General features: G+C 40.1%; 1 protein-coding gene across 1 annotated transcript; it reads left to right on the forward strand.

Annotated features, from left to right (window-relative positions):
- Positions 1-6,728: 6,728 nt before the first annotated feature.
- Positions 6,729-10,097, forward strand: LOC102698299 (myeloid-associated differentiation marker homolog). Its single transcript, XM_015359960.2, has one exon. It carries the CDS (start codon positions 6,950-6,952, stop codon positions 7,799-7,801), a length of 852 nt encoding a protein of 283 aa, XP_015215446.2. The 5' UTR covers positions 6,729-6,949; the 3' UTR covers positions 7,802-10,097.
- Positions 10,098-12,159: the final 2,062 nt, after the last annotated feature.

Raw genomic sequence — 12,159 nt, forward strand, 5'->3', positions numbered from 1 at the left:
TAAATTAGCGGGTATTTGGCCCATTTGGTTCATTGGTTGAACAGTCTTCTGAATGAGCAACTACCTGACCTAGATAAGTATTGAATACAATAAAACCGTGGAAGAGAATAGCTCTACCAATGTCTTTTGTTCACCAGCCTTCTCCCTGTGATTGAGTGCATTGTTTTAGTTCTGTTCCATTGGTACTCTCTCATTAAAAAAAAAACACTAAGACTCGCATCTCCTCGAAACCGTTTGCTTTCACACTCCCAAAGGTTTTATCTTTACTAATTGTTATACCTGACAAGCTGACTCCGAAAGAGGGAGAAAAAAAAACACTTCAAATTAAGCAAATCACTAAAAAAAAACACGACTCTGAAAAGTACAAATAAGACAAAAGGGATTTGCTCATTGTTGTGTGAACATGGTATACTGTACAAGACATTGCAAAGCATTAATCCTCAATAAGTTATTCATTTTATTTTCGCTCCTCCCCCTCAGAATTGAGGAAACTGTGCTGCCAGCTCAATTCTGGAATGACCATGTGACAGCAAGCAGGCAGCTGTAACCGAACTGTGCTTCCTCTCATGAATGCAGCACTTAAGTTAATTTAAAAGACAAATACAAATGTACACTCTTTTGAAATACAGCCACCAAAGAAATAGTGTACTTGTGTAAGCATATGTCAATTTGTTGTTAATAGGTGTGTGACAGGCAGGGATATTTGGCTGTTGTAGAGGAACACAAGGAGCTGCACGATGGCGTGATGGTGAGCGTTGCTGTCTCCAGTGTTGGGGCCCTGGGTTCAGCTCTGGCCCCGTAGTCCTGTCTGGCTGGAGTTTGTACTGTATGTCCTCCCCTTGTCCCGCATGGCTTTCCTCCAGGCGCTCAAGATTCCCACATTCTGGACATAGTGGTAAGGTCAAGTGGGTTCTGGGGAAATCGGCCCGGGTGCGAGTGTGACCGTGTCTCTGTCTGGGCCTGTCCTGCGATGGACTGGCGTCCCTTCCAGGGTGTACCCCGCTTCGCACCAGTTGCTTATCAGGATCCCCAGCCGCCCGGTGTTGTAAAAGCAGTTAGAAAACGGACGAATGGATAAGAAAACAAAGTAAGTATATTACGTACTTTATTACGTTAATTACGTATTTAATGCAGACTTCCTTGCATGAATGCAAATACATTCATATTCATCGAACTAAAAACGAGTGCTTTAAGCTGCGGTTTCTATTGTGATATGTAGTGATTCATAATTATTTTTCATCTGCCCTATGTACCTCTCAAGGTTGAAGATCTTGCCTCCGTTTGATCTTTGTGTTATCATTTCTCAACCTTGAGTTGTGCTTTGAAATCAAAGAAAGGCTCCTGCAGTATTAATGTGGATATGAGTAACACATAACACCAGACATTTGTTTTTGCATTTGGATGGAAGTTTTTTTACAGACGCTACATTCAAACACACACTGAACACTAGGGGGAGCATCTTCCTCAGACTGTCCTGTACAGACGATCCACACCAGGAGTAGGCAGTTCTATAGGCTGGAGTGCTGGAGGACAAGCATGTGACTAAGATCAAATAAACTGCTTTTTCATGTCATAAACAATCGCTCGTTTTAAAGCATCTCTAAACCCTGCAGGATTCAGGTTCTCTTAAGGCACTTGATCTACGTTTTTTTTTAAAATGAGCATCCTGAGTCATCTGTAATTAATAATAGGAGTTTTTTTAAAGCTGGTCAGTATGGCTTTATATACAGTATATCTTAACCAATCACAGATCAATAGTAAGCAAAGTGACTACAAGACATGAAGTGCTTTGAGTATCACATCGTCTACCTACAGTACTGTATTTAAAAACGATTTTAAATAAAAAATGTGCCCCAAGCAAGCACACTCATTAATATTTACTTGCACTCCTCAACAGTTAATACTACTGCTGCTCCTTCCTACTACAGTTTAAACCAATAATAAAATTCTGATTTATGTACGGATCCTTTCTGTGTAATTTATTGTGCATTTATTGAACACTCAGAAACACTGAGAGTGAACATTGTCTATGGAATGTGAACTGAGCCAAGTAGTTCAATATCCTTGTATTTCTGTTAGTATAGCCTGTCTGTTATGTGTCAAGCTTTGAAAAGCCAGAGGCAAGTTTGTGAATCAATGATAGGACATCTTTCTGACCTGCGCAAGTGTGTATTTTTCATAATCAACACCACCACACACTTCAGTATCTACATCTACAGTGGCCACACAAGTGCCAGCCTGTAGTTTTGCTTGTGTTGGACAGTTTCCATTCTGGGATTGTGGCCACCAATTCCATACTTCACCAACTTCTGTCGTGGTTTTGATTCTTTTATTTGTACCAAAAAATAACACTGAAGCACATTTTGGGATTTCAGCTGGTCTGCACAAAGAGCTCTGTGTTTGGATTATAAAGCGACACTTTCTCTGTTTTTTGTTTATCCTCCCCTGTCTGTGTCTTTCTTTATTTTCAGGACATACAGTAGGTGCCTCACATAATTATTCAATTAACATGCTACGGAAGGGAAGTGTGACTCATGCCTACTGCAGACTATTACCAAGCTGTTGAATTTTGCTATATGTGATATTTGTCATGGTGCCTAATTGGCAGTATGAAATACTTTGTAATAACACCCTCTTTCACAGCAACCACAGAGACGTCTCTCCAGTATGCAGTTATACCGTACTTCAATCCAGCTCATTCCACTAGTGTCCTTAAGTATAACTGTCTGGATGTATAATGGGTCAGTGCACGACACTGATTCAGATTTGACCTGGACTGACATGAGTGGCTTATGCCATGCAGGGACAGATATCACTGTGTTTAAAGATCACAAGTTATGTTGAAATGGAACTTGTAGCAATATTCTGGAATGAATAAGAACCCAAGTATTGGATGAATAGAAAACTGGACTGGGGTTGAGCAAGGAGGGCATACTCAGGTAATGAGATGCAGGCTAGTTGCTGACTGAGAAAGATGAGTGTAGTGTACCAGAGCAGACAGGCAGACATGGTTCTGTGGCCAGCTAGGGACACAGGGAAAATCCAGTGTTCAAAGTCGAAGTTCAGATCCAAATCCAGTGCCAGATAGAAATAAGCAGAAAACAAGCCAGGAGATTGAGGAGACAGAGTTGAGAAAAACACTCTGCAGACAAACAAAGCCGAAAGGTGATCCCCAAGATACAGGGTGCTGAACCAGCACAGCTAGGGGGACAACTAGGAAAGAGGAATTGAAGGGCTCAGAGTTGAAACTCAAAGCAGAGTCTGAGCAGCCCTCAGATATCCCCCCCGTCACCTGGACAGGCGAGATGATAATTACCTCCAGGTGATTCGGAACTGTTGTCAGTTGGTGTCCATGGCAACCGGCCACAGTGACAGGTGAGTGTGCAGTTAAACACTAGTCAGTGTGGCAGCAAAGAACACATTCCCCCGAAGAGGAAGCAAATGAATGACTAGAAAGCAGTGACCCAAATAGTTAAATACTGTAAATCAGTTAAGAAAACCGACAATATTGAAGTACAAGCAGTGACAGAAAGGTAGCTTTGTTTTAGCCAGGTAAAATAATGACAATGATCATGCATATTTGAGTATTACAAACATTGTTTTTTGTTTTTATGGTTGCACCCAAAAACATTTCCCAAAACTACTACAAAGGCTATGTTTTGCTGCTTCTTTCCCTTAGCTGAAATGATGTTCATTAAAGATTCTGTTCCATGAGCTTGTCAGGAAGAAACACACTTGTAAGCCAACACTGAAAAGACAGACATCGAATTTTGAGAAGTGCAAAATCAATACGTGGGTACTCATTGAGATAAAAGGTAGTGTTTGACAGAAAAAAAAAGGATTGTTGTGCCTTGTTGTGTCAAATAGAAGCAGTCATCTCCACTATAGAAATCCAGATGACTTTCAATCGAGTGCCAAAAAGCAATTTACCTGTAAATGATTTACCTGCTATTAGACATCTGCAATATCTGTCAGTCCTGGTTAGGAAATCCCAGGATTCATTTAAAAAGTGTTTTGGAACAGCAGTAATAGTTCTCCAACAGATATGTAAGACCTCATTTATAATATTGTGCAAAATTGTGGTCAACCCCTAACAAAAAAGGACATTCATAATCTAAATAAGGTTCCAAAAAGTGTTACCAGAATATGTTTCTTACTTGAAATTTAGGACGCAGATAGAGATTTCAGGATACTTATATTGTTAGCCTAGAACAGAATATTTGTTCTAGTTAAAACAAAACAAACTTTTATGGCAACATGGGACAACTCCTATACTTATCTAGGCAGTCCCAAATATACTGGTCTTGCCATTCTGATCTTCATCTACCCCTAGCAAGCTGCAGCAGTCTGTCTGTTAGATTTTTCACTCCTCTGCCTGATCTGCTGGTTTTGCATCCATATAATGGAAGTATATAACGAGGTACAGTAGATGCTTAATTTCAGTGGTGGATGAGCTGTCTTATATGTAACAAACAGTGATATGGAAATATATGTTATTGTTTATCCTTATAGGTCAGTATATGTCTGGGACGTATGATGTTCCGCATTGTACAGTGGCTATCAACCTCATAATGCTGTGATTTAGGAACTATGCATTTATTAAAATGCATGAGAGATTTGGGATAACGCTCAGCTAGAACTAGTCATAAAACAAACCTGCTTTCCAATAATAAGGTCTGAGTTTGAGTCATGAGTCAAGTTTGCTTTTCAAAACTAAATTAAAGATAAAATATCACTTTCTTTTACTTTCTCTGAGGAGAATGTCTATCACCTATCTCTAAAAGAAGGACACTTGATATTTGATAATTGGTATTTTGGACATGTGCAGCCTGCAATCATAAATACACAATTCCAGGGTGAAACTGGCTAATCACACACTTTGAAATGGCATAAACTGTACACTACTGTAGAGAATCCATAAATTTTATAAAATGCTAAAATAAAATAATCAGTGTCACACCATGCTTACTGTGATGAGGTTCAGAAAGCAGTCATTCACTGGCAAAACTGAGCACTATTCAGCAGGGGACACACCCAAATTTTATCTTTAAGGATACGTAAAAATTCTGGGATTTACCCTATTTAATTTTAAATAATTTAAAATTATTAATATAATTTAATTTCTCCATTTAGGAACAAAAACACAATTTTTCTCGGGTCTTCACATTCTGGAGAAAAATTTATATTTTTAGTAGATTTTTCTAGGTGACGGTTGTATTTAGACCTTGTAGCACTACTTTAGTACACGAGAACATAAATATTACCCGAGAGTGAAGAACGGGAAGGTCTCGTTAATTAGGTGGTTGCTAGAAGTACACAATTCTCACAACATTATCCAGTCATTTCTCAAAAGATACTAACATGCTGCCTTAAGTGTCCTCCTTTCTTCCATCTTTCGCTACGTTTCAGGATACTAACAGACCCAAACACAAAAAAAAAAACCTTTGGAGCCCTAGTTACATATACAAACTTTCAAGCTATCTAAGAGGGTAATCCTGTGTTTTATAGCTTTTACTAATGTCCAAAGTCTTCCACAGCTTTGCCAAGAAAACATTCCTCCCTTAATGTTCCTCTCTTTCCTCTAATACTGCAAATAATGACTCAATATCTCACAGGTCCCTCAAACAAAAGCTTAAGACCTGTCCACGCCCTCTTATATCCTGAGAGGCAAGCGGATCACTATCATCGAGCCACCTCACACAGGACACCAGCTCATAGCCTTTCCCTTTACCTGCCTGGAAAAGACTTTTCCTCCAAGAAAGGACAGACTTTCACCGAGTGGGTGGAGTAGAAAATACTCCCCTATAACCCTGACCCACATCCCGTCACATTGGTGGTTTGTTACTCTTTTTTTAAAAGAAGATTTGTAAAAATAATTTGTAAAAAAGTTATTTATATTTTAGGTCAAGCGTATGTGCTAATAAACTCTTAGGTCATGACTGAATACGTTTCAATATGTACGGTCAATATGTTTCAATTTTTTCAGCTGTGGAATTAAATCATTCTGCTTTTGTTTTTGGTATAATAACCAAGGGAAGCAATACATTGCTGAATACTACATATATTATAGTTCAATATAATTTATTCCTCACACAATAATAAAAAGGTAGTGTACTGTACTAAAATTATCTGGTATACTTAGTGGTCCTCAAAGTAGGATCAAACATCCCATTAAAGTTCTCAGTAACAGCATTGACAGGGCCCCTAGAAGACTATAAAATGTTACCCCAATACAGAAAGATGCTAGCAGTATCATATCAGTACTTATATACAGTAGTAAAACACTGGACATCTACAGTAAATATAACCGATGACTTAATCCACCGAAGAATGGATTGCTGTTGTTCCGGTTCAAATATTTTGTAATTAGCACTAGTATCACATTGTTTAATATTTAGTTTTTGTTTTTAGTTTCCTTCCAGGAGAGTCATTTGAATCAAATGTCCTAGTGAGAGGTATGATAGAAACTGTTCCTAATTTTCAGCACCTACAGTTTCTTCATTCTGTCTGGTGCAGGGCCGATGTTGGAAATCGTGAGTTTTAATGTTTCATTCTAAACACCAAGGGGAACTGTATGAGCTCACTTCCTCAAACTGTAACAGCTAGGTCTGAGCCTGAACTGTACAGCCCAGGTGTATACTAGGGCAAACGAACAGCACTAAAAGTTAATGCTTACCTAGCCCTGTCACCAGATAGAAATGGTTTAGATAAGGACTAATGCTTCCTGACATGTCCTCACTGTAGCAAAGGGCAACGCCTTTTTAACAAACATCCACACTGGAGTGGTGTTTCACAGAATCCCTGGGGCTGGGCTTTCTAGGGCTTCAGATACGCTCGGCAGCAGCACAACGGTGCCCCTGCCCCACTTTTTCCTCACGTTCTCCCGGATTCGAGAGGCAGAGCTCCTCAGGGGCAGCCGAGAAGGGCTGAAGGCAGAGAGGACGGCAAGATGGCGATCGTAGCTGTGGATTACAGGGCGGTGACAGCACCGGTGGGGATCGTGCGCTTCTCCGAGATCTTCCTCGCCTGCGTAGCCTTCAGCCTGGTGGCCCATGTGGGCCACATCGCCGCATCCTACTGGGCCTGGTGCATGTTCACCTGGTGCTTCTGCTTCGCCGTCACGGTGCTGATCCTGCTGCTGGAGTTCACCGGCCTCCACGCCAAAATCCCCATCTCCTGGGATGACTTCACCACCGCCTTCGCCATGCTGGCCACCCTCATGGTCTTCACCGCATCCATTATCTACCCCAGCTTCTACATCCACTCTCACAATTCCTACGCGATTGCCGCCACCATCATGTCCATCCTCTGCTTCACGGCCTATACCGCTGAGGTGGTTTTGACGAGGGCCAAGCCTGGTGAGATCAGTGGCTTTCTATCTACGGTTCCTGGACTCCTGAAAGTGCTGGAGGCCTTTGTGGCCTGCATCATCTTCATCTCCCTCTCCTTCGACAAACACAATGCAGGGCTGAACTGGTGCGTGGCCGTCTACTCCCTGTGCTTCATCTTCGCCCTGGTCATCATCGTCTTCACCATCTGCCGCCTCATCGCCCTCTTCCCCTTCTCCTTCGACAAGGTCCTGACCGGCTACAACATCCTGGCTGTGCTCATGTACGTGACCGCCGCCGTGATCTGGCCCCTCTACAGCTTCCAGAACAACCCTCGTCCCAACAAGTGCCCTTTCCCCTGCACGTGGGATAAGCTTGTGGTGGTCACCTTCATGACTTACTTCAACCTCATCGTCTATATAGTGGACACCGTGTATTCTGTGCGGCTTGTTTTCTTTGTTTCCCCAGCATAGTCGCGGGACCGTTTCAGATCTGCACCAAAGGACAGCCGGCTTTGTCTGACACCATGGTTTTGACTGCGCCTCTGTACACCTTTTCACTTTGTACAGAAAAGGGCATCCATTTTTAAACTTCAAACGAGAAAAGGGTATTTGAGCACTAATCGAGCCTTCTTTCTCAAATGTTAGACACAGGTAGTTTTTGTAGCTTATTCAATTCCAGGCATAGCTCTCATACACAACTCAAGACAGACCAATAGCACAAAGAGTTTTGTAGTTACTGTAAAACACTCTTCATATTTTATGGTGAATTGTTTTTTTTTCCAGCACTTATTGTGAGATCATATCATACCTGAGTTGTATAAAATGTAACAGAATTTTAATTCAGCAAGCCTAGATTTACTCCACATATTTAATACAATGAATGTAAATAATTATTACTTGGAGCAATATGCAGATGTAATTAAAAGACAGAGAGAGGCTTTTTATTTCATTATGTTTACATCCCAACTATAAAAGCTTGTAACTGGCATTTAACCCCTGGGTGCTTGGTGGCAGATGTGCTGTATGTAATCTTTTGGAGAAATAATTGTACAAAAGATGCAGATAACTCTTTGTTTATTACTTTTATCTCAATATCATTTAACTGAAACTGAAAGGTGAAAGAGGCACGGTGGCACAGCAGTTAGCCCTGGGTTTGATTCCAGACCTGGGGTGCTGTCTGGGTGGAGTCTGTATGTTCTCCTCCTGTTGACAGGGGTTTCCTCCCATTGGCCAAAAACATGCTTGTAGGTTAATTGGCTTCTGGAAAAGTTTGGCTCTGGTGTGAGCATGTGTGCATTCTGTGGTGTGTGCCCTTAGATGGGCTGTGTCCTGTCTGGTGTTTGTCTACTTTATGCCTGTTGCTTGACAGGATAGATTCTGGCTTCCTTGGAACCCTGAAAATGTTAGAAAATGAAGTGATGAATGAACACCCCAGTTAAATCAATAGTCAACTGGGACTTAAATCTTAAATGATCTTTAGCGCTACAATGTCTCTGAAATATATACAGTCTGTAATTCTCAGTATTTGAACTCCAGAAAGAAATGAAGCCAGACAAAGCTGGGTTAGGTGAAGTCAAACTGATGCAGAAATCTTACATTTCAAGCTGAAGTGTGCTGGCATTGGTTACTTAAAATTATTTTATAAATGTAGGTTTTTTTAATCAATGGAAAAAAAAATGCAAAAGCCATGAAAAGCACAGGACATTTTAAACATTAAGCCATCAGACTCTTCTGAGTAAGTAGATGGTCTGAGACAATACCAAAACCTGTTTTTTTTTGTCAATGAAAGACAAAAACCATTTTCTAGAGAAGCAGATAAATCTCAAAGTCTAATAATGCCAATAATGCATTTTGTAATACTGACCTAATCTCTAGGCTTCCAGATAAATTCCAGTTACTCATTTCAGAGGTATGTTGTGAAGATAAGAACGTTAGGACAGAAAAGGGAGTTGGTTGAAGTCCTTTGTGCTAAATATAAAGCTTGATCTAAGTGTAACATTTGGGTAACACTTTATCATGTGTTTATAATTTAAATGTACGTATTAAGTAATACATATTGCCTATGGAGCTAATATGAAATGAGCTTTTAAGTCCCAGTGTATTTATAGACTGTTCTCTTTGAATTAATCATGTGCAGACATTTATCATAAAGTGTTACAAACATATGAATGATTCACTCTCTAGTGTTTTGAGGGCAAAAATAAGACAAACTGAATGACTTCAAATCTTTTGGCTCATACACAATTTTTTATGTACTTTTTTTTATTCCACGTGCACTCCAGTTAAATTGCCCCAAGTGTCGACAAAGTTAAAAAAGAATTTCACACCTACATCATTTTTATACTGTTAACTTTTATAGAGAACCGTAAAGTATTTTTATAAGAGGGAAGAATTTGAAAAACAACCTGTAACTCTGTTAAAAAGAGATCCATGTCAAAATAAATTTGACCGAACACATTTTGTTTTGTTTTTTATTATGATCTTTTGTTAAAAAAAATAATTAACAATATGAACCTGTTCCTTGAAGCCAAATTTATTGGATAAGAGTAGGTAACATGGCGGTCAAATCTTTGTCACAGAATCTGTGTCTTTTGTACACGCCAGAGTTTGAACACTGAAGACTGACAGTTTTTGGGTCAGTTCTGTCTGAACTCAGCTGCATTAAGCCTGTTGGATCTCACATTCCAAGTGCTCAGTTTAATGTTATGTATTTGGTTCTAAGATGCTTGAACATGTGTACTGCAATAAATTTACAACTACAATTGCACATACATGGCTCCTGTGATTATGTTCCACGTTAATCATGTTTCATTTTAGCACAGAAGGACAAAAGATGGCTTACAGAGGACAATCTGCTCCAACGTGGTCATTTGGAAGTAAGTTATTGTTGCCTTCATGTTTAGACCTAATGGAAACTAAATTTAATTCCCATGATGCTCCATATTTTCTCATTGAACCAACTAAAAAGATACTACAAAAAACAAAAATTAATTAACTCGGACACAGTTTTACTCAAATATGAAATGGCGCAACCCAAATACTGTATGCTTAGTTTTACAGAGAATTTTGGAATAAAATAATTTGTGACCATTGAGCACCATAAAAACCATGTTTATAAGAACTTTCAGCTACAATGAAGTGTTAATCTAAAAAGGTTTATCTAGATGCTATTCTGTACTCATTACAAGCATCTAGTCACAGAAAGATTTTATGATGGTCAGAAGAAAACATTACAGAGCAATTTTGACTGAATGCCAAGGTGGAGAAATACCAGATCTAAGGTATCTGAAAAACACAAAATCAAAATACTTGACAGAAATAAAAATCCCCCATTTTAATTTTTTTAAAGGGGAGAATATCAGTGCTGGTTAATTACTCTTAATTATCCCCAGAAAATGAACCAGCTCTCAGATCCATCATCTTCCTTTTTGGCGCACATGGACACTACACAAAGACAAGAGGTGGACTCTGAGAAGGGTTTGTGACTTTCCCACTTTCTGTACTATGTGTCAGGTCGACCAGATACGATTATTAGACAGTAGGATGAATCTTGGAAATGCTGCATTTCTTTAATTTAAAACCTGAGAAGTAAAACAATCACTACCGTGCAGCACACTTTTTGTGAATTGTACGAACAACACAGATCGGAATCTTCCCTCTGCTCTGCGGCTATGCACCATTTCTTTTCCTGCAGGTCCACACTGCCACCTCCCTCATGGCTGTCCTCATAACCTGCCTGCAGCATAGAGCGTCTGTAGACTCATGCTCACAACGTCTACTGGCAGTGTTGACAGCTTCTAAACTGCGACTGGTCAGCTGTACAACCCGCAAGGGAAGAATTGCATAGAGAACAGCATTTGTAAACTGCTACGTAAATGGTGAAGCTTTCCCTTCATACCACCTCAACCCAGAAGTATTGCCTACTACAGCACATTTCCTCTCTACAGGGATCGAACAAGGTTTTCAGCGATGGCTGCTGGGCTGTCTGACCGAGACTGCGGTCCATGACTCTCTAGCCTGGGGTCCATCCTGCAGAGTGCAGAAGGGACTGCTCTTCTCTGTGCTCATTTGAGTGGCCCTCGTGTACTCACGAGGGCCACTGAAACAGTACTGATCCTAATTGTGACTGATGAGGAGGACTTGTGTAGCTGGCAATGACAAGGTGACCTGCACAGAAGGTTTAGAGACCATCAGACGCCTCTCCAGCCAGTGTTCTTCAAGTGACCTGTTACCCTCATACTGTCCCACTACTATAGAAAGCAATACAAAACATAATCAACATTAAGACTGGAATTTCACATTTGATGGCACATCATACAGTATTTACTGTATGTTTAATCCTTAATCCAGAAGCATTTTCTTTCAAAGGGAGGAGATTGCTATCTTGGCCAGACAAGAAAACCTTCATGTATTTCCTGTGCAAGTCAAAGTGTTTGCTTTCAGCCTTGTGTACAGGTCTGTTTAGAGGTGAATGTTGGGCAGCTAACCCCAGATCGTTACTGAGATACTTGTTGGTAATTAGCCCACAGAGGGCAGGGAGGACTGTGGAAAAGGACTGACAGTTAAAAAGCATCATTAATATTACCTAAATGACTGCTTAGGGTATGACAAAAACAATCAAACAAACAGTTGGTGATTCAATGCCAGTTTAGAAAAGTGCATTAATAATATACTGTAGGCCAAACCCCAGAGGACACACTGCATCTTTTATTTTGATACTAATAAAAATGCACTTTGAGCAATGCTATGAATTATTTACAAAGCATCCCAGATTACAGAATCATAAACATAAAGGCTCTCACACTGTTGATTCATTGCTAATAGTGTTT

The sequence above is a fragment of the Lepisosteus oculatus genome, chromosome 19 (assembly GCF_040954835.1).
Source record: "Lepisosteus oculatus isolate fLepOcu1 chromosome 19, fLepOcu1.hap2, whole genome shotgun sequence".
Taxonomy (NCBI): Eukaryota; Metazoa; Chordata; class Actinopteri; order Semionotiformes; family Lepisosteidae; genus Lepisosteus; species Lepisosteus oculatus.